At 40.1% G+C, this 23,691-nt stretch overlaps 1 protein-coding gene across 1 annotated transcript in view; it reads left to right on the forward strand.

The window, feature by feature from the left end:
* LOC126336256 (sialin-like) overlaps positions 1–23,691 on the forward strand; it is a 65,557-nt gene that overhangs the window by 7,483 nt on the left and 34,383 nt on the right. The window contains exons 2-4 of the mRNA XM_049999752.1: positions 14,664–14,869; positions 19,108–19,344; positions 22,233–22,320. Coding sequence (XP_049855709.1) covers positions 14,664–14,869; positions 19,108–19,344; positions 22,233–22,320 — 531 coding nt within the window. The remainder of the gene's footprint in view (positions 1–14,663; positions 14,870–19,107; positions 19,345–22,232; positions 22,321–23,691) is intronic.

Here is a 23,691-nt window from a genome sequence, read left to right on the forward strand (position 1 = left end):
ATTTCTAAATACCAGATATTTTCAATGGATAACAAATGTGGAAAGAAGCTGGTCGGGGCAACGGTTCTTATACTTTTGTTAGTGGCTGAGTGCAGTGTAGTGTACAACGTTACAGCAGTATTAACGTCATTTACAGACTTGTTATTACCGCCATTACAAGTCGAATGTTCTTAGGTACCTCCAGGTACATGTGAACGTGTGGATGCAAAATGGTTGATCTATACTGGTGCAGGTACGACCTTGCAGAAAGCATTGCGTGACGTGTTTGTGGGATGACTACTCGATGCAGAGAAAAAAATTACGAACACACTGACGTGTGTACATATTAAGGTACACATACAAAAAGAAGAATGGAAAAGAAAATTGAGAATGCGCTAGGTGACGATCAGTTTGGCTTTAGGAAAAGTAAAGGCACGAGAGAGGCAATTCTGACGTTACGGCTAATAATGGAAGCAAGGCTAAAGAAAAATCAAGACACGTTCATAGGATTTGTCGACCTGGAAAAAGCGTTCGACAATATAAAATGGTGCAAGCTGTTCGAGATTCTGAAAAAAGTAGGGGTAAGCTATAGGGAGAGACGGGTCATATACAATATGTACAACAACCAAGAGGGAATAATAAGAGTGGACGATCAAGAACGAAGTGCTCGTATTAAGAAGGGAGTAAGACAAGGCTGTAGCCTTTCGCCCCTACTCTTCAATCTGTACATCGAGGAAGCAATGATGGAAATAAAAGAAAGGTTCAGGAGTGGAATTAAAATACAAGGTGAAAGGATATCAATGATACGATTCGCTGATGACATTGCTATCCTGAGTGAAAGTGAAGAAGAATTAAATGATCTGCTGAACGGAATGAACAGTCTAATGAGTACACAGTATGGTTTGAGAGTAAATCGGAGAAAGACGAAGGTAATGAGAAGTAGTAGAAATGAGAACAGCGAGAAACTTAACATCAGGATTGATGGTCACGAAGTCAATGAAGTTAAGGAATTCTGCTACCTAGGCAGTAAAATAACCAATGACGGACGGAGCAAGGAGGACATCAAAAGCATACTCGCTATGGCAAAAAAGGCATTTCTTTCCAAGAGAAGTCTACCAATATCAAATACCGGCCTTAATTTGAGGAAGAAATTTCTGAGGATGTACGTCTGGAGTACAGCATTGTATGGTAGTGAAACATGGACTGTGGGAAAACCGGAACAGAAGAGAATCGAAGCATTTGACATGTGGTGCTATAGACGAATGTTGAAAATTAGGTGGACTGATAAGGTAAGGAATGAGGAGGTTCTACGCAAAATCGGAGAGGAAAGGAATATGTGGAAAACACTGATAAGGAGAAGGGACAGGATGATAGGACATCTGCTAAGACATGGGGGAATGACTTCCAGGATACTAGAGGGATCTGTAGAGAGCAAAAACTGTAAAGGAAGACAGAGATTGGTATACGTCAAGCAAATAATTGAGGACGTAGGTTGCAAGAGCTACTCTGAGATGAAGAGGTTAGCACAGGAAAGGAATTCGTGGCGGGCCGCATCAAACCAGTCAGTAGACTGATGACAAAAAAAAAAAAAAAAAAAAAAAAAAAAAAAAAAAAAAAAAAACTGCACTTCGATCCGTTACACCCTTTATACGGACTACAGACGACATCACTCTTGCAGTTGCGCTGAAATGCATACCACTTGCATATCGAAGCATGTCGTACAGTTCATGCCAGTTTAAAGTTTGTTATATTTCACCCTCATTGTGTTATAGCTTTCAATGCCAGATGTATACTACAGCCAATCAAACAGTTGTCTTTAAAGTTTATTCGTCTCAAAATCCCGCCGAGTCATTCAGATTACGTATCTACCTTTTGTATGGGCTCTTCAAGTAAATCTATCACAAATATCGACGGAACATCAATCATAATTTGACTGATGAACTTTTACCCGTGATATACTCTTGTGTTCCTATCAGTCACTTCAGAATAAATGTTATGTATGCGGAATACGTTGATAACTAAAGTGCAACTCTCTCTAGACTTGCCAATGAAATTCGTTCCCAAAATAAAACGAAAGCAGCGAGCAATGCCTCATAAGTGCATAACACCAATACAGAAGCTTAGGTTTCGTAGCGGAAGTAGGGCGAATTTTGAATTTTGTATGCACAAGAATATATTTCGAATAGGTTACAAGTTTCTCGTTCAGTTTGTCTTACAGAAGTTTAGTGAACTAGAGGCCCTTTTATAGTTGTAATAAGTATAGAAACGCGTAACATTTTATTTATTCGTAACAATAATCAGACAATAAAAATAACTAAAAGAACAGGAGTGCCTTAAACTTCCTATACATACTGTACTGTAAAGCTTCTAGAAGCCAAATAAAGATTTTTTTAATAATTTACTCCAAGAAATAAAAAACTGATTGGATTAAATTAATACATAGAATAAATGATTAAACGAGGGGAAGTAGTAGATAAAAATTTGTTGACCCGTACAAGTTCTTGTATGTCAGCCCACAATCTGTACTTCCCTAACTGTCGTTTCTAAATCACAACGTCTGTGTTTCTTATCTTGTAAACAAATTCACTTGTTCATCTGCAGCTTTCTGTTTAATGGAAATCATTGCAGGCTATATGATCTGGGGGAGGAAATCATAGTAAAAATGTGAAATAAACTTTTAACTCTCGGAAATGCTAGTTGAAGTATTAATTTTACTGTGAAGCAAACCAGATCTGATGTTTTAAAATTTTCGTTGACACGGCAGTAAAGTTCCTGAAGAGTTGTTTCAACAGAGGCAATCTCTGTGGATTTTATTCCTAACGAGAACGATTGCTAGTAACCTAGCAGTCTATATTTAATCGCACAATGACACGCTTCATGGCTTTGGGCACATTCAGAATCGTCGAAAGCCCGTTTCTCCAATAGTTGAACAAGGAGAAGTGCATTAATATTGGCAGCTCTCTCAATAAGTTCATTACGATAATGTAACGACACAAACATTCAGTTATCTAAACGAATCGTTCTGTGTTCTCTCAGAACGCTTGACATATACCTCTGGTTAACGGCCTGGTGCTCGAAACCGGTCGTGGTTTTTAAAATAGAAAGAAAAGTTCAGCTGTCCCTGGTATTTCGTCCAAGGTGACACTACAGTTGTGGAAACTGGATCAAGATGCTCCATATACCGCAGAAAAAAACTAGATACCATAAGCGTCTTGTATTGAAACTAACTAGGGAGGACAAAGCCGTTAATCAAATAGCATGTAGAAACTAAAGATCGACGCCAAGCCGACAGCTGGATACGCTGCAGAGAAAGAACATTACTACTGCATGTAGCACGAGCCCACATGTGTCACTCTCAGTTTACGCGAATTACTTTCTGATCACAGACGACTGACTACTGTCACGTGGGTACCGAAAGACAGTTCTGTAACGGCTGCTTGTTTACATTGTTGAGTCCGGGCCTTGAGGGTCCAGTAGCTGAAGAACAGACGGCGCTGTTGAATTGGGCTCACTGGCAGCCAACCCAATCGCAATTTGTAGGAGTCGTATCTGTACATACTGAGGCGTTTAATTAGTTTGTAGTGTCTAGAGATGCGCTCTACTAACAATAAGCTGCTTTTGGTGCATTACATGAATGACGTAGTAAACGATGGCCTTACCGGTAGTACAAGTAGAAATGGTAGGGAAGAAACATGAATAAATATGTAAGAAAGAAAATGGGAACAGAGACTTCTCTTTGTTTTTTTTTTCACATAATTCGAACCACATATCATTCTTGTTAGTCTAATGTGTATAACTCGCGCAGGATACCGTGGGCGATGCGCAGTGACCAGTTTTCATCCAAAGCGCTGAGCGAAATCGTCCGTATCTTCAGAAGGGGAAGCCAACAAGCGACTGCCACCTTTCGGCCGAGCGGCGATGACGGAATCGACACGCATACCCTGCGGTCGTTCTCAAACGATTTTACAGAAACTACTTAGTAAAAGAATTTCGTTTTTTCTTATTTGTAGCTTTATACACTACTGGCCATTGAAATTGCTATAACACGAAGATGACGTGCTACAGATGCGAAATTTGACCGACAGAAAAAAGATCCTGTGATATGCAAATGATTAGCTTTTGAGAGCATTCACACAATTTTGGCGCCTACAACGTGCTGATATGAGGAAAGTTTCCAGCCGATTTCTCATACACAAACAGCAGTTGACCGGCGTTGCCTGGTGAAACGTTGTTGTGATGCCTCATGTAAGGAGGAGAAATGCGTACCATCACGTTTCCGACTCTGATAGAGGTCGGATTGTAGACTATCGCGATTTCGGTTTATCGTATCGCGACATTGCTGCTCGCAATTGGAATACTCTCTTTCAAATTCTGAAGGTGGCAGGAGTAAAATACAGAGAGCGAAAGGCTATTTACAATTTGTACAGAAAGCAGATGACAGTTATAAGAGTCGAGCGGCATGAGAGGGAAGCAGTGGTTGGGAAGGGAGTGAGACATGGTTGTAGCCTGTCCCCGATGTTATTCAATCTGTATATTGAGCAAGCAATAAAGGAAACGAAAGAAAAGTTCGGAGTAGGTATTAAAATCCACAGAGAAGAAATAAAAATATTGAGGTTCGCTGATGACACTGTAATTCTGTCACAGACAGCAAAGGACTTGGAAGAGCAGTTGAACGGAATGGACAGTGTCTTGAAAGGAGGGTATAAAATGAACATCAACAAAAGCAAAACGAGGATAATGGAATGTAGTCGAATTAAGTCGGGCGATTCTGAGGGAATTAGATTAGGAAATGAGACACTTAAAGTAGTAAAGGAGTTTTGCTATTTGGGGAGCAAAATAACTGATGATGGTCGAAGTAGAGAGGATATAAAATGTAGACTGGCAATGGCAAGGAAAGCACTTCTGAAGAAGAGAAATTTGTTAACATCTAGTATAGATTTAAATGTCAGGAAGTCGTTTCTGAAAGTATTTGTTTGGAGTGTAGCCATGTGTGGAAGTGAAACGTGGACGATAAATAGCTTAGACAAGAAGTGAATAGAAGCTTTTGAAATGTAGTGCTACAGAAGAATGCTCAAGATTAGATGGGTTGATCACATAACTAATAAGGAGGTATTGAATAGAATTGGGGAGAAGAGGAGCTTGTGACACAACTCGACTAGAAGAAGGGATCGGTTGGTAGGACATGTTTTGAGGCATCAAGGGATCACAAATTTAGTATTGGAGGGCAGCGTGGAGGGTAAAAATCGTAAGGGAGACCAAGAGATGAATACACTAAGCAGATTCAGAAGGATGTAGGCTGCAGTAGGTACTGGGAGATGAAGAAGCTTGCACAGGATAGAGTAGCATGGAGAGCTGCATCAAACTAGTCTCAGGACTGAATACCACAACAACAACATGGTCACTATGCAAAAGTTCATTATCTACCGTCGTATTCCACTAATTACAGTCTTTTCCGATGAAAGAGTGTAAATTTTAAGGGCAATCAATAGCTGATGAAACGAGAACGCTATGAGTTTTGGAACAGCAAAAGTGAAGTGATTTCACGTTTCGATGGTGTGCTTTTTCATAGGATACTGGCCTTAGTTTTCCTCAATTCCTCGCTTAATAAACCACTGCTTCAGAATTCTGTCGCAATGGCGTCTGCACAATATTTTAGTGACGTGAGACTGCGTAGACTCCTTTGGCAAAAGAAGCAAATGTTAACATGGAAACAAGAGAAATGTGTAGGTTTCATTCAAAATTCCCCACTCGTGACACTTCTCTGAAAGTCACAAATGATTAACAAACCAGCCGAAAATAAATCGCTGCATATTCGGCGGATTTCTTTTTAGATACTAGTCAAAGTAGAGGTGACAGATCTTTTTGAATGGTCACCATGCATGTGTGGGAATGAAGGGGCCCTGCTTAATATTTTAAAAAAATGTGTGAGTGTAGGCTTCAGTTTAGAATGGTACTTCCGCTCCAACACTCGGCACTTCCCCTCCAACACTCAGCATTTCCACCACTGGCACCCTCCCGAGGCGTGCCCTCCGTCTGCGCATATACCAGCCTCAATATTTTGCATGCACTATATTTTATATCCTTACAGAATATATATTGCACTTCATAAGCAATAAAAATAAGTTAATCGTTAACTTCTGCTCCTTTATGTAACCAAATCAACTATTTTTGATGCAAGTGCAGTTTACGTGCACAAACATAAAAATATATGTATACAGGGTGTTACAAAAAGGTACGGCCAAACTTTCAGGAAACATTCCTCACACACAAAGAAAGAAAAGATGTTATGTGGACATGTGTCCGGAAACGTTTACTTTCCATGTTAGAGCTCATTTTATTACTTCTCTTCAAATCACATTAACCATGGAATGGAAACACACAGCAACAGAACGTACCAGCGTGACTTCAAACACTTTGTTACAGGAAATGTTCAAAATGTCCTCCGTTGGCAAGGACACATGCATCTACCCTCCGTCGAATGGAATCCCTGATGCGTTGATGCAGCCCTGGAGAATGGCGTATTGTATCACAGCCGACCACAATACGAGCACGAAGTGTCTCTACATTTCGTACCGGGGTTGCGTAGACAAGAGCTCTCAAATGCCCCCATAATGAAAGTCAAAAGGGTTGAGGCCAGGAGAGCGTGGAGGCCATGGAATTGGTCCGCCTCTACCAATCCATCGGTCACCGAATCTGTTGCTGAGAAGCGTACGAACACTTCGACTGAAATGTGCAGGAGCTCCATCGTGCATGAACCACATGTTGTGTCGTACTTGTAAAGGCACATGTTCTAGCAGCACAGGTAGAGTATCCTGTATGGAATTATGGTAACGTGCTCCATTGAGCGTAGGTGGAAGAACATGGGGTCCAATCGAGACATCACCAACTATGCCTGCCCAAACGTTCACAGAAAATCTGTGTTGATGACGTGATTGCACAATTGCGTGCGATTTCTCGTCAGCCCACACATGCTGATTGTGAAAATTTATAATTTGATCACGTTGGAATGAAGCCTCATTCGTAAAGAGAACATTTGCACTGAAATGAGGATTGACACATTGTTGGATGAACCATTCGCAGGAGTGTACCCGTGGAGGCCAATCAGCTGCTGATAGTGCTTGCACACACTGTACATGGTACGGAAACAACTGGTTCTCCCGTAGCACTCTCCACACAGTTACGTGGCCAACGTTACCTTGTACAGCAGCAACTTCTCTGACGCTGACATTAGGGTTATCGTCAAGTGCACGAAGAATTGCCTCGTCCATTGCAGGTGTCCTCGTCGTCCTAGGTCTTCCCTAGTCTCGAGTCATAGGCTGGAATGTTCCGTGCTCTCTAAGACTCCGATCAATTGCTTCGAACGTCTTCCTGTCGGGACACCTTCTTTCTGGAAATCTGTCTCGATACAAACGTACCGCGCCACGGCTATTGCCCCGTGCTAAGCCATACATCAAATGGGCATCTGCCGACTCCGCATTTGTAAACATTGCACTGACTGCAAACCCACGTTCGTGATGAACACGAACCTGTTGATGCTGCGTACTGATGTGCTTGATGCTAGTACTGTAGAGCAATGTGTCGCATGTCAACACAAGCACCGAAGTCAACATTACCTTCCTTCAATTGGGCCAACTGGCGGTGAAACAAGGAAGTACAGTACATACTGACGAAAGTAAAATGAGCTCTAACATGGAAATGAAGCGTTTCCGGACACATGTCCACATAACATCTTTTCTTTCTTTGTGTGTGAGGAATGTTTCCTGAAAGTTTGGCCGTACCTTTTTGTAACACCCTGTATGATTATTGTTGTTATTTTGTACTCAATAGAACGTTCCTCATCATGATAAACGGCAGACGTTTCCAGTTACTATTGATAAATGAGAAAGTTGCTTATGAATAACAGAAACAGGTTGAATATAAGTTCGCGGAAGTATTGAAGCGACGTTGATATATTTCTGGTTTGCACTTTTTTATTTTGCTTTTTTGTTGAGGAAATTGTGTTTTCTTGCACTATATGACAAATCTGTACTGTTTTCTTTATTTTTACTGCATCATCCCTGTGTTCCATGTTGCGAATCAACAACTTTCTTGTAAAATGTGAATTAAACATTGACAATTTCAGTTTTGCTATAAGCACTGTTGTTTCTTAAGTAACTGACAGGAGGATAATAATCTAGAACAAAAATGTTCCGTAGGTTACCCAGCCCATTATATATCCTCACTGAGTTTCTAGACGGTTCAGCGCTTCTAGTCTTTAGAGCTATCTAGTAAGACACTGATCGCATTCGTAAGGAAATCGGTCGTTAAGAGGTAACGCCCGATAGTATGCAACACGCCCAACTTACAGGTAGCGTGAGTATGACCTTATCTGCTAGGAAAACTACCGTAGGATACCGTTACTTATGGTAGCCTATGGTAGTTTTACAACTCCGTGGCTGCATCGCCGCTTTCGTGCCACATTCGTGCACATGGGAAACCGGGAGATAATTAGCACTTCCGTGTCGCATCGTGAACTCTACGTGCGACTGGCGAAACAAATCAAATCAGCACTAGCCGAACACTACCTGCACTGCGGTTGTTCGATTTTCTGGAATCCCAATGTGCTCCCTCGGCAGCTGGTTCCAGTTACATGCGCACGATTGATGGCGGGGCAAGCCAACATTACAACTGCAGCAACGAATGCCAGCGATGTTTGCACAACTCTCACTGGTGTATCCAAACCATTTTTAAAAGTATTACTCTTTACCGTCTTATATGTGCTTTACAAGAAATTGTGATTACTTTTACAAGAAATTGTGATTACTCTTGTCTGCGTGGCCATCTTGCTCAGCAGCTGTTAACATCTGTTACTATAGGTTATCTTTCTTGAGCTGACTGCAATCTGATTGAAAGTAATACACTACACGCGTTTCGCTTTTATTTACAAAGCGTCTTCAGCGAATACTGGCTTTCTTTACATAATCTGCCAGTCTATACCAGCCACTGCTAGCAAGAGGGGAAGGAGCAGATTCTAAACAGAAACACCGATGACCACAGAAGATGCTTTGTAAATAAAAGCGAAACGCGTCTGATGTAATTCTTTATAATCAGACTGCAGTCAGATCAAGACAGATAACCTATAGTAGCAATCATGATTACTTGTTTATTTCGTTACCATTATGACCGCGCACGCCGAACGTGCATTTGTTAGATTTGATTTTCGTGATACTAATAAAAGAAGGTTGTATACATGGAAGAATCTTGGAGATACTAAAAGGTATCAGATAGATTATATAATGGTAAGACAGAGATTTAGGAATCAGGTTTTAAATTGTAGGACATTTCCAGGGCAGATGTGGACTCTGAACACAATCTATTGGTTATGACCTGTAGGTTAAAACTGAAGAAACTGCAAAAAGGTGGGAATTTAAGGACATGGGATCTGGATAAGCTGAAAGAACCAGAGGTTGTACAGAGTTTCAAGGAGAGCATAAGGGAACAATTGACAGGAATGGGGGAAAGAAACACAGTAGAAGAAGAACGGGTAGCTCTGAGGGATGAAGTAGTGAAGGCAGCAGAGGATAAAGTAGGTAAAAAGACGAGGGCTGCTAGAAGTCCTTGGGTAACAGAAGAAATATTGAATTTAATTGATGAAAGGAGAAAATATAAAAATGCAGTAAATGAAGCAGGCAAAAAGGAATACAAACGTCTCAAAAATGAGATCGACAGGAAGTGCAAAATGGCTAAGCAGGGATGGCTAGAGGACAAATGTAAGGATGTAGAAGCTTATCTCACTAGGGGTAAGATAGATACTGCCTACAGGAAAATTAAAGAGACCTTTGGAGAGAAGAGAACCACGTGTATGAATATCAAGAGCTCAGATGGCAACCCAGTTCTAAGCAAAGAAGGGAAGGCAGAAAGGTGGAAGGAGTATATAGAAGGTTTATACAAAGGCGATGTACTTGAGGACAATATTATGGAAATGGAAGAGGATGTAGATGAAGACGAAATGGGAGATACGGTACTGCGTGAAGAGTTTGACAGAGCACTGAAAGACCTGAGTCGAAACAAGGCCCCCGGAGTAGACAACATTCCATTAGAACTACTGACGGCCTTGGAAGAGCCAGTCATGACAAAACTCTACCAGCTGGTGAGCAAGATGTATGAGACAGGCGAAATATCCTCAGACTTCAAGAAGAATATAATAATTCCAATCCTAAAAAAGCAGGTGCTCACAGATGTGAAAATTACCGAACCATCAGTTTAATAAGTCACAGCTGCAAAATACTAACGCGAATTCTTTACAGACGAATGGAAAACCTGGTAGATGCGGACCTCGGGGAGGATCAATTTGGATTCCGTAGAATTGTTGGAACACGTGAGGCAATACTGACCTTACGACTTATCTTAGAAGAAAGATTAAGAAAAGGGAAACCTACGTTTCTAGCATTTGTAGACTTAGAGAAAGCTTTTGACAATGTTGACTGGAATACTTTCTTTCAAATTCTAAAGGTGGCAGGGGTAAAATACAGGGAGCGAAAAGCTATTTACAATTTGTACAGAAACCAGATGGCAGTCATAAGAGTCGAGGGGCATGAAAGGGAAGCAGTGGTTGGGAAAGGAGTGAGACAGGGTTGTAGCCTCTCCTCGATGTTATTCAATCTGCATATTGAGCAAGCAGTAAAGGAAACAAAAGAAAAATTTGGAGTAGGTATTGAAATTCATGGAGAAGTAAAAACTTTGAGGTTCGCCGATGACATTGTAATTCTGTCAGAGACGGCAAAGGACTTGGAAGAGCAGTTGAACGGAATGGACAGTGTCTTGAAAGGAGGATATAAGATGAACATCAACAAAAGCAAAACGAGGATAATGCAATGTAGTCAAATTAAATCGGGCGATGTTGAGGGAATTAGTTTAGGAAATGAGACACTTAAAGTAGTAAAGGAGTTTTGCTATTTGGGGAGCAAAATAACTGATGATGATCGAAGTAGAGAGGATATAAAATGTAGACTGGCAATGGCAAGGAAAGCGTTTCTGAAGAAGAGAAATTTGTTAACTTAGAATATGGATTTATGTATCAGGAAGTCGTTTCTGAAAGTATTTGTTTGGAGTGTAGCCATGTATGGAAGTGAAACATGGACGATAACTAGTTTGGACAAGAAGAGAATAGAAGCTTTCGAAATGTGGTGCTACAGAAGAATGCTGAAGATAAGGTGGATAGATCACTTAACTAATGAGGAGGTATTGAATAGGATTGGGGAGAAGAGAAGTTTGTGGCACAACTTGACTAGAAGAAGGGATCGGTTGGTAGGACATGTTTTGAGGCATCAAGGGATCACAAATTTAGCATTGGAGGGCAGCGTGGAGGGTAATAATCGTAGAGGGAGACCAAGACATGAATACACTAAGCAGATTCAGAAGGATGTAGGTTGCAGTAGGTACTGGGAGATGAAGAAGCTTGCACAGGATAGAGTAGCATGGAGAGCTGCATCAAACCAGTCTCAGAACTGAAGACAACAACAACAACAACAATATTAATACAAGAATTCACGATATTACTGGATATGCAGATCGTGAAGCCCTAATCTTCAATTACAACAGGAAAACTTTAAGACGCTAAAGCATTTGCCAAGCGCTGCAGTATGATAGACTGAAATGAATGTGACTCTTAGAGTTGCAGAATGCAGCTAGTTGGGTGCTTTAGAATTATATTTCAGAATAACACTTCGTTCTTGGGTAGGGACCATAGTTGAAGAATGATCTGGAGCTTTTTGTGGCGGGATTAGAGGTTAGCTCGTACAGCATAAAGATTTACAATCTTATGGCACAGTAGGACTGGGTTGGGGAGGGTATGTGCGCTGTTGGATGTATTTTGTTGCAAACACATGTGTAGCTCTTTGTTAAAGATCCAATAACACAATAAGAAAGTCATTTAGTTCTTCACTTCGTCGACTTTGAACCCAATACCACTTGTCAATATCTTATTTCATTTTTTAAATGATTTTTATTGTCTAAAGCAGGGGTCTCCAAACTACGGCCCGCGGGCCGAAACCGGCCCGTGAGAGCCGGCAAACTGGCCCGCGTTAGCTGGCCGGACATCCCCGATGTGCAATGTCATCTATTCTTCGAGCCACAGTGTTTGCCGACAAACTCATGTTTTTAAATAAATTACCTTTTTCTGGGCACATTTCTTCTGCTGTTGCAATAATGCAGTTTTTAATTAATTCACCGTCGCTAAATGGCTTACACTGTTTCGCTACTAAATGAGCCACACAAAAACTTGCACGAGTTGCTGCATGTTGTTCAGCATTTACTTTCTTAAACAGCGACTGCTGGGTTTTGAGCTGGCGTTTCAGAGGCTCACACATTCATAATCGTTCGTATCCTGTAAACTTTGAGTAATTCTGAGAGTGCTTAGTCTCATACTGACGTTTTATATTGTATTCTTTGAAGACTGATATTGCTTCATTGGAAATTCGATTTTCAGATTTTCCCTGTCTCTTCGAATTCAAACTTTGAATTGTCCCACACTTGGTCGTCTCACCCACTAGTACAGCGCATATAACACTAAAAAACTCGTGAGACACTCGCAACATAGACACAATCACGCAACAGAACTATCAAATACATGCTTCGGCTCTGCTACTTGCTACAAGAGTACATAACTAAGCGTATTGTTGCGACGCTTGAAATAACAATGCATTGACATACTCTACCTCTGTTATGTCTTGCAGTAATAGTGTTGCTAAGAACGATTTTGAGATTTCGTTAACTTTGCAGGACGCTTTCGTGAAGAATGTGCAGTGACATACTTTTTTGTCGGTGAAATTCGCCAGAATAAAATACGCCAGAATTTCAGTCAGGTACGTCCTCCAATTAAAATTATGCAATTAAATAAAAATCTTAGTTCGTTTCGATGCTAGCTATTCCCGCAACCTTAGATTTTGCGATTCCATCTTTCTTTTAGCCTCACATTACGGTGATCATGGAGTGCTAGGGTGCTTTAATCCCTCTAGGTAGATCTTGGCCCTTATGACTTCGTGGAGGAGCCAATGTGGCCCGCGGACTAAAAAGTTTGGAGACCGCTGGTCTAAAGGATGCCATTTCTCTCTGTAAAATTCTATGAGTTGTTTCATTTATTTGCGGTTCCACTGAGTATTCGTTTTGGCAACTAAATAACGACACTGCCCACAAACAACGCAAATATACACAGCCGCTGAAACCACACTCCAACACTGCGCATGAATGCTCACTGAAACAGCGTCCAAGTACATCGCGCGCGACCGAACCTCTCGCATCCCTGGCCCGACAGCCAGTGGATCAAGTTGACCGGTGTCATCCGATCGCCACGTCGCCCTGCATTCTGTGTGGGAGCACTATATGTTGATAACTGCATTTGCGTAGGTTTCTCATTTCTGTAGAGAGACTGAGTTGTGCTGCTGCAACCCCATGAACCGTACAAGTGCTCTACTTGCCAATTTCCTTGCATCTCTGTTCCCATTTTCTCTGGTGTGGCCGGAACCATTTCTGTCTTGCTTTTGAAGTTCAGATAAAAAATCAGAACTGATGGTATTCATTCTTATGCATAGCACGATTTTGCGCATCTGCTTACATTACATAGTCTATTTGCGATGTCGACCAAATATTTTGTAACGATAATTCCTCTAACCTTTTCACAGTGGTATTAAACATTTGCATGTTCATCTACAGTTTTATTAAATTATTTAATTCAAATTTCCGGGTTTCTACTGTGGATACTCAAGTATTTTATTTATCTGATGTTCTGACACATTGTGTTTTGTGCCCCGTTAAATGGATTCCTCTAATTTAGACAGACACTTTTATTCCAACTTAATAATACAGAACTTTTATTCAATTTGGATCCCTTATTTGTTGCTGTAAATAGCTTCATCTTCACACACACACACACAAACACACACACACACACAAACACACACAGACATTCAGTTCAAGTGCAGAACGAAATAAAACGCGGTTCTGTTTTAATAACAATGCCTGGAAAAATAGATATCATACTTTATATTACGCTGAAGTCATTCTTATGGCTTAGTTCCACAGATTACTCAGTTTTCATGTACTGTGTTTGTTGTACACTTTAACTGTATGAACTGAAAGATATTTCTTATTGTCGAACCCTTCAGTACATTAGCTATATACATATCGAGTTGAGCTGGACAAAGAATAAAGATGCAGTGAATAGAGTACTTTCTTTGACATATGCTCACTTAATCTATGAGTCAAATATTCATCTTATCCTATTATTTTAGTTCACTTTTCTGCCTAAGATTTCAAATGCTGACAGCAGTATTATTAAAAAGGGGTTAACTGTACATAATTTGCCATAGACGATTTTTTCGCCATTTTAACGTAGAATGTAAAGATGAGAGATCTTTTTCATCGCTGACTCTTTACTTAGGAATAATTAATCTCAGGTAAGAGCGGTGAACGTCCACAGATGAATAAATGAGCTACACTTTCTGGAAACTACGCCAAATTAGCTGACGTATGCGAGCTGTTGTTTGTGTCTCTGAATTTTGAAAATCTTGCACTAGATATAGGACCGACAGCCGTTCTTACATATATCTGACAAAATGTAATCTCATAGTTATCACTAGAAGTGTTTCACTTTGTGTTGCATGTAATAATCATACAACCGCAATTTCAACTTAATTCCTGTTCTTTAGGATGCAAAGACCTCATTCCTGCTCGCTACATTGTGGCGATTTTGGCGTTTTTCGGCCTATGTCTGCAGTACACGCTGAAGGTGAATCTGTCAGTGGCTATCGTAGCTATGGTCAAAACAAATACCAGCTCTGACAGCAGTGATGACGGGACGATAGATGCTTGTCCAGCAACGGAGAGCAACGCGGGAGATGGCAATACAACTCAGGTGGGAACTAACAACACGTTTCTTTTTCAGCCCCTAAAAACCGCATTCGCCGGTGTCGCTTAGCGCAACTGATATGAATTCCAATCAAAGTGTTTATTATACCAATAAAATTAGGCGATGTTTTGTTTTGTACGATAACACTGCTGGTTTTTTAACATTTCAAAATTTAACTTTACTCCTTAATAATGTTGAAAAGTATAATACCTACGAACCTGATAACGAAACATATAAGTACAAATGCATAATGTGATCATACGACAGCAAGCTATAATGTATCACCATCCGCTTCATATGGCATTGGCCTCTGATAACGTAAAAGCGTGCCGTTTGTCGTAGCACGGCTACTGCAAGTTCACGGTAGGCTAGGAGTATGTGGTGTTCAATTCTCCGCGCAAGCGATGCAGTTCTGTAAATAAACAGAAGATAGTCTCTGTTATTCTCCAAATTTGGACTGGGAGGCCATAACACAACTCGAATTCTTTAATTGGAAGCCCTGTGGTATTGGCATAAGCCCTGCTGGAAAGTATAACGGCCTTTGTATAGCACATTAGTCACGAAATGATGCAAAAATTGTCAGCAATTTTGTACGATAACACTGCTGGTTTTTTAACATCTATGAGTCAAGTATTTGTTTTCTCTGTTTTATGGATAATCCACTTTTATGGATAGTCTTTTGCAAGAATCCCATGCTAGGGAAACTGTACAGAACTCTGAGCTTGCATTCTTTGAAGTACCTCTTGCAACCGTGAGTACCAAGGATTTCCATGTGAATGTCCTCCTGGCATAATACTGCCGCCTTCAGCCTATTTCGGTCCTGTGATATATATCTCGAGGAGGAATTCTGCTGGAAGATAGCGTGTGTCGATATGATCTTCGACATATGATCAGGCAGTTAGTTTCCTTCATTATGCGGCCGAATCGCAATGCGTCTATGCCCTCGGCTATCTTAATGGTATCAAAAAAAGCACAGATGCTAGTTGTGTGCTGTCGAACTCATGTTCAACCTATGTGCGATAGATTTCGTGCTCCACTTCAACCACTGACAAACGAAAATTCTACTTTATAGACTGGTCTAGCCCCAGAAATCCACATTTTTCAATGATACGTTCAAACTCTTGCAGTTTTCTAATGGCTTCTCTGTAATTTGTTTACCTTTCTTGGATGCTAACTGATGTGCTTAATTGTACGAAGAGTTTCACTTATTCTGTTCAGTCACTCGTACTTGCATTACAATCTAAGCATTTCTAAAATCACTGTAATCAGCAGCTTTTCCCATTTTCTCTACTCGTACATTCATCGATGATGACTTGATCCTCTCGCTAACATTTATTATGTAGGCCTACGTTTCGTTTATCACGTGCTCCTTATCTGACCTAGGTGCTCTCATTTACACAGTGGATGACCGCTCATAATGCGCTGACGAGTGAGAGTACACATAGATATACATATTTTAAGTTCGTAGTATTTTAGTAAAAATATTGATGAAATCACTGTTTTACAATAAATGTAATTAGCTTCAACTCATTTTTGTAAGTCACTTCGAAAGACCAGAGGCTGCTAGCCTTTTAGTACTTGGCAATGTTTCAATATTGTTGAATTAAAAACAATTTTAAAAAGAAATTTCTTTGCTTTGACAATAACATTTTTAAAAATTCTCTTACAGTGAGAAATGTATAATAATTTAGTGAAAGAGTGAATTTTTTAAATGTATACTTTTACATAAGAAGAAAAAAGTTAAAACTATATACATAGGCTTTTGAAGAAATGGAGAACGCATGATTTACTGCAATTTAAGAAAAAAAAAACGAGCACAACATAAGGGGTTGGAGGAAAAGTTTGTTAGTATTTTGTAGTAGATGGCTTTTCAATTTATAATTCTGGAGATAGTATTCCAATCTGGGACTGCCCAAGCACATAGTAGAACGTATCCCAGGAAAGACTATAATTATAAGAATGTGTAGTATCTGTTCTTTCGGACATGCCCGAAAGTGCAGACACCATGCAGTCATGTAATCGATTCCTCTCGATCAGAAATGAATCCCCAACCTTCAGTGCGGATGCACATTTATATTCGACCTCCAGAAGAAATCTGAAGTTAGCGAGCATGGAGCACATGGGCAGGGACTACGGATAGGTCGCGCTAGGGGGAGTCTGAGTCGGCCAGGGAGCATGTACAGTAAACACTGTGTCTGAGTGGATAACATCGGAAGTTCACAGAGGCCGTTTTGCGGATGATGCTGTAGTATATCGAGAGGTTGTAACAATGGAAAATTTTACTGAAATGCGGGAGACTCTGCAACGAATTGACGCGTGGTGCAGGGAATGGCAATTGAATTTCAATGTAGACAAGTGTAATGTGCCGCGAATACATAGAAAGAAAGACCATTTATCATTTACCTACAACATAGCAGGTCAGCAACTGGAAGCAGTTAATTCCATAAAGTATCTGGGAGTAGGCATGAGGAGTGATTTAAAATGGAATGACCATATAAAATTAATCGTCGGTAAAGCAGATGCCAGACTGAGATTCATTGGAAGAATCCTAAGGAAATGAAAGCCGAAAACAAAGGAAGTAGGTTACAGTACGCTTGTTCGCCCACTGCTTGAATACTGCTCAGCAGTGTGGGATCCGTACCAGATAGAGTTGATAAAAGAGATAGAGAAGATCCAACGGAGAGCAGCGCGCTTCGTTGCAGGATCATTTAGTAATCGCGAAAGCGTTACGGAGATGAACTCCAGTAGAAGACTGCAGGAGAGAGGCTCAGTAGCTCGGTACGGGGTTTTGTTGAAGTTTCGAGAACATACCTTCACCGAAGAGTCAAGCAGTATATTGCTCCCTCCTACGTATATCTCGCGAAGAGACCATGAGGATAAAATCAGAGAGATTAGAGCCCCACAGAAGCATACCGACAATCTTTCTTTCCACGAACAATACGAGACTGGAATAGAAGGGAGAACCGATAGAGGTACTCAAGGTACCTTCCGCCACACACCATCAGATGGCTTGCGGAGTGTGGATGTAGATCTAGATGTGGATGAGTGGCACAGTGATTAATATAAGTGCAAAAGAAATGCCGGCGTGGTAGCTCAGCGTGTTCGGTCAGAGGGTTAGCTCCCGTCTGTAATAAAAAACTGAGTTAATGGATTAACGATGAACTTGAACAAGCGTCATGGAACGTTCGCCCCGTATGAATAGAACGAACAAAACGAGGTAAAAAAAATAAAAAAATAAAAAAGAAGCAGGCGATTCCGGGTTCGAGTCCCGGTCTGGCACATATTTTTACTCATCACCACTGATTACACATAAAGTCCCGACGTAGCTAATATCATTAGTTCCTTCCCTTTAACCTCCCTCCACCTTCAAACTACGTAAGAAAGTTATGAATTTTGAAACTGATTGGAAACACATAACATGTCTGAGCAGAAATTTGTTTACAAAAAATGAATAAATTTCTGATGTTTTTGAACATTATGCAATATCAGTATATGTGTCACGAAGCTGATTACGCCGTTTCCAGTCTGGAAATTTTGGTATCAAAGGTGCACCTCGAAGTTAAATATTAAGCAATGCCGGCACATTAGCAGCCATGAAGTCTGCAAGAAACTAAACACCAACAACAATTTAGATAAAGCTATTTATTGAGGGCTGACATTTCATCTGCAAAAACTTGCTACGAACAGAACTAATTTCACAGTGTTTGGAATTGCTCAATTGGGGCAACAATATTTGACCATGTGTCACAATGGTGCATGAAAGAATTGGTAGTCGAAGAATGGTCAAGCTCTGTTGGTGGTATCTAAGAGAGGAGGTTTCTCGAGCTTCTCGGGTTGCCGAGCACTGGTCCATATGGCTGTTGTAAGCTGTGTACTTGTAACTGAACTGAAACTTTCGCTGATTCAGGAAGAACAATCTGTGCCTTTGTGAATGTTACGAACATTGTGCAACAAAGACGTCGTCAGGCAAACTCTCTAATTGTTATTTAGATGAATGAGGTCAGGCACATATGCCTGGATCAGAACTGTTGTTGGTAGCTTGCATGTACAATAGCTGAATACGTAATTTGAAAGTGCTGCACACAAATGAAACTATATATGTATTTTAGCCACCTGCTGATACTTTAACAAACTGTGACGAAACGCATCTGGCAGATTAAATACTACCGTCATTCCGTTGCATGTAGACAATCCTAAGCTAAAATTCATTAATATAATATTTACTTTCTTGTTTATGATTTCAGACTACTGGTGACTTTGACTGGGATGCGCAGACACAAGCCGAAGTGCTAGCTTCTTACTACTATGGGTATGTTGCCACACAGCTTCTTGGTGGTTTTCTCGGTGAAAAATATGGAGCTCGGTATATATGTGGGCCTGGTTTATTTATCGCTGGGCTCCTCACCGTCGTATCGCCATGGACAGCATACGTGGACACATACTTCTTTATGGTTGTACGAGCTCTGGAGGGAGCTGCTTCAGTAAGTAACATCTTCCTTAGCAAAGAATATTTATTTCTAGAGTGTAACCTGTGGTTTATATTGTTATACTACCATAAGACAACGACAACAACAACAACAGTTATAATTATTAAGTTCGTTCATTTTCCATTTTATTGTCTCGGGACACTTGTCTGTGATCACTGTTTATGTGTTTCTATGCTCTGCTTCATATTGACGTGTATCTCTACTCTTGTTCTCCTTACGTCAAGTATGATTTACTGGGCTCAGAGGTGTGTTGTGTTCTTTTGACGCCCTCCAAGCCTTCAAGACTTCTGTCCCATTTAAGTGTCTGGCTGGGATATAGAAGCTTTGCCCCATCAAACCAGTCGTTACAGATGACAATGCTTTTGAACGTGAGTCGTCCTAAGGGATGGGGAAAAGAGGGGAGGTACATGCATTTTGTTTTTCACGTAGGTCTGTTATGGGGGCTCCCTTGGCCTGGATGGCATCACATATTCAGAAGCACATTGTTGGGGTGAAGGAGCTGAGTGTTCTGTAGTGTGATAGGAATTGCTGTACGATGTACAGAAGCTACTGTTTTGCTTATTTTTAAGGGGCATTACGCTGTGTGGTGTTTGTTTGAATACAGACATTGCAATTATTTGTGTACTATCCCAGGAGTTATCTCATGGCAGTACTAAATTGTAAAGCAGCAGCAGCGACAGTGGGTGGGATGTTTGTATGTTAGGCGGCCACAGAGCACATGGGACTTAACATCGGAGCTCATCACTCCCCTAGACTTAGAACTACTTAAACCTAACTAGCCTAAGGACATCACACACATCCATGCCCGAGGCAGGATTCGAGCCTGTGACCGTAGCAGCAGTGTGGTTCTGGACTGAAGAGCCTAGAACCGCTCGGCCCCAACTGCTGGCTGCAGAGTGGTCCTCCATCTTGTACTTAGTTTTCAAATAAAGCACTCAGGTCTCCTGTTTCTTATCCTTGTTAGTGATGCTAGCAGGAAAAGTGCAGGTGTAAAAGTTATTAGCGATATGCTGTACATGCATCTCCTTGAAAAGTCAGTAAAATAGCTATGATACGTCCTAAAACTGTAACTAGCAACATACATTTGATGGTGATAGTTAATAAAAATTTAATGCAACATGTTTGAGTGTGTTTCATGAAAAGTGGGAGAAAGTCATCAAAATAGTCCCAATACAATACAGTACAATAGTATGTTGGTGTGTTTGCAGGGTATGCACTGTGGTGTTACAAGCTACATTTACACATTTTATAGCTCTGTATTTTGTGTGTCTTCTTGAGAAAGTAGGTATTTACGAAATTCTACGAGAAAATCGATAAAATTTTAACGAATAGCCTACAAACTGTAAGTAGTGTCCTAATGGTGGTGACAGGTATTAAACATTTAAAGCCACATACTTGTGTGTGTTTCTGGACTGGACAACAGGTAAAATAGCAGTGAAATCTTTATTCATATTTGCCATCTTAAAAAAAATCTGTAAAATTAGTCACAAAACCCATAATTACATGTATCTTCTTAAGAAAAGTGAAGATAAAATCGATAAAATAGCAATAAAATGAGGGACTTTTTAAAAAATGGGTGCCACACTACACCAGAAATTTACAAAATCACCTGAATTTACTGCTAATATTGCATGTGTGAGGTTCAGACTAGGAATGACAGTTTAGAATGCTGGAGATACAAGGGGGGTTGGGGCAGTGGTGAGGGGAGAACAACAGGAGCACACTGCAACCGTGGGGGAGGGGAGAGGCCATTCTTTGGACATGTCCGAAAGAACATATACCATAATCATATAGTTAAGGCAAACCGGCCATTGACCATCTTCTTCTGTGCTGTATGCACACCCATTGCCTGAACTCTTATAGGACTTCGTAAGATTGTCTGCTGCAAGTAATCAGTGTAATGAGCAGGGGCACTATGAATGTAGTGTGTGGACATTAAGTTGCGAATGTGGGTCTCACGGGGAGTGTGCTAGGGATAAATCCCTACAGTTACACTATCCTCTGTGCCCTCAGTGGCTCAGATGGACAGAGCATCTGACATGTAAGCAGGAGATCCTGGGTTCGAGTCCCGGTCAGAGCACACATTTTCAACTCTGCCTGTTGTTGTAAATCAATGCCTGTCGACAGCTTAGGGTCTTGATTTAATTATCATTTCATTCTAAGAGAGCTGCATTGTCACCGATGGTATCTGTTCTTTTGGACATGTCCGAAAGAACAGATACCATCTTCATATATGTCCTGTTGTTTTAAACTTGACCCACAGTTTGCCTACATTTTCCTCCCATTTTTTTAGACTGAATTCCTGCATGAAAATTTTTGATGGAATACATTACTCTTTATGAGTTTTTTTCTTTTTCTATTTCACATTAGTCAACTCCTCTCCATGTACTGTTAAATTTTGACAAAATACTCAGGCTTTTCATTACTAAAAAATGTTAACATTAACAGTTACAGCAATTTTGGTGATCTTTTTTATGCAGTTTGACAATACTAATTGGGCAAATGCTAGAGATATTGTGAATGTTAGCAGGAACATCCTATATCACATATGAGAATTGTGCTTGTAAATATGATCTTCAGATAAAGTAATAAACTAGCATTACCATTTACTAATTGGACACTTATATATCATTTGATAATCAGCCACATGATCCATAGCCATTTCCCATGATAAACAATATGATGTGAAATAAAAGTTACTTACATGTTTTCTTAAATGCATTTATATGGCACGTACTGGCCATTTACTGATTTCTAATTAACTTCTTGTTCCTAAAAATTAACAAGCTGTCTTTTTCTTATCTTATATTTTTAAAGTTCTCAGTATATTCACCTTTATCATATTATTATTAATATTACTGCATCATTTGTTTCACTTTCAGGGGGTTGTTGTTCCTTCATTACAATCATTGGTTTCAAAGTGGTTTCCTCCAGAAGAAAGGACAAGACTGTCAGGTGTAATCTTTTCAGGTATGTAAGACAAAGCTGCACAAGTCACCAAACAGTATTTTGTAGGGCAAATAGTAATATTTATGCCACTCCTTGTTCTAATTGAATATGGCAGGTGGAAAATGTAAGTACCTCTGTGCATCTGTGTGACTACAGATTAGTGTAATTTTAGGTAATTTTAGTGTGACACGCCCTGGCTGATAGACATATGTGAAAGGTAATGACACGTTATTTGACTTCTCTCAGAAGGTGATTCATAAATATTTTATGGCTATATGTTGTTATTTACAATGTGATCATTGTGACCTCTCAAATAGAAATTTGCTGAGTAGGCCTCTGCATTTAAAACTCTTGACATTATTAAACAAACCCTTAAAGACCTATTGAAGTATTTGTTTTCTCTGTTTTATGGATAATCCACTTTTATGGATAGTCCTGTGCAAGAATCCCGTGCTAGGTAAATTGTACAGAACTCTGAGCTTAAAATTCCAGGTAAGCTTCAGTTTGTAAAGTGGCAAGCTCTTGAATAAACAGTCTCTGCAGAAACCAATTTTAACAGTCAACAGTTTACATTTGGCATCAAGAAAGTAGTATACAATATCACATAAGTAAATCTGAAACTGAAATGGCATTTCTTTATGATAGCCTTTACATCTACATCTACATATATACACTGCAAACCAACATACGGTGCAAGGCGGAAGGTACCTGTACCATAACTAGTTGTTTCCTTCCCTGTTCTTCTTGCAAACTGAGTGATGGAAAAATGACTGACTATACACTTCCATATTAATCCTTATTTCTAATATCTTATCTTAATGGTTCCTATGCAAAATGTATATAGGCAGCAGTAGCATCATTCTTCAGTCAGCTTCAAATGCTGGTTCTCTAAACTTTCTTAATAGTGGTCTTTGAAATGAATGTTTTCTTCCATCCAGGGCACTTGAGTTCCCAATGCAAATCCATAACACTTGCATGCTGACTGAACTGACCAGTAACAAATCTAGTAGGTTGCTTCTGAATTGCTTTGATGTCTTCTTTCTATAATACGTGGTGCGGATCCCAAACACTTGAGGAGTACTCAAGAATAGGTTTCACTAGCATTCTATATGCTGTCTCCTTCACAGATGAACTATACTTTCCTAAAATTCTCCCAATAAACCAAAATTAACCATTCACCTTCCCTACTACAATCCTCATATGCTTGTTCCATTTCATATCACTTTGCAACTTTATGCCCAAAAATTTAAAAGATGTGACTGTGTCAAACAACACACTACTATTGCTATATTCAAACATTACAGGTTTGTCTTTTCTACTCATCTGCATTATCTTACATTTTTCTACATTAAAAGCCAGCTGCAATTCATCACAAAAATTAGAAACTTGGTC

Source organism: Schistocerca gregaria, chromosome 2 (assembly GCF_023897955.1).
Source record: "Schistocerca gregaria isolate iqSchGreg1 chromosome 2, iqSchGreg1.2, whole genome shotgun sequence".
In the NCBI taxonomy this organism is placed as follows: domain Eukaryota; kingdom Metazoa; phylum Arthropoda; class Insecta; order Orthoptera; family Acrididae; genus Schistocerca; species Schistocerca gregaria.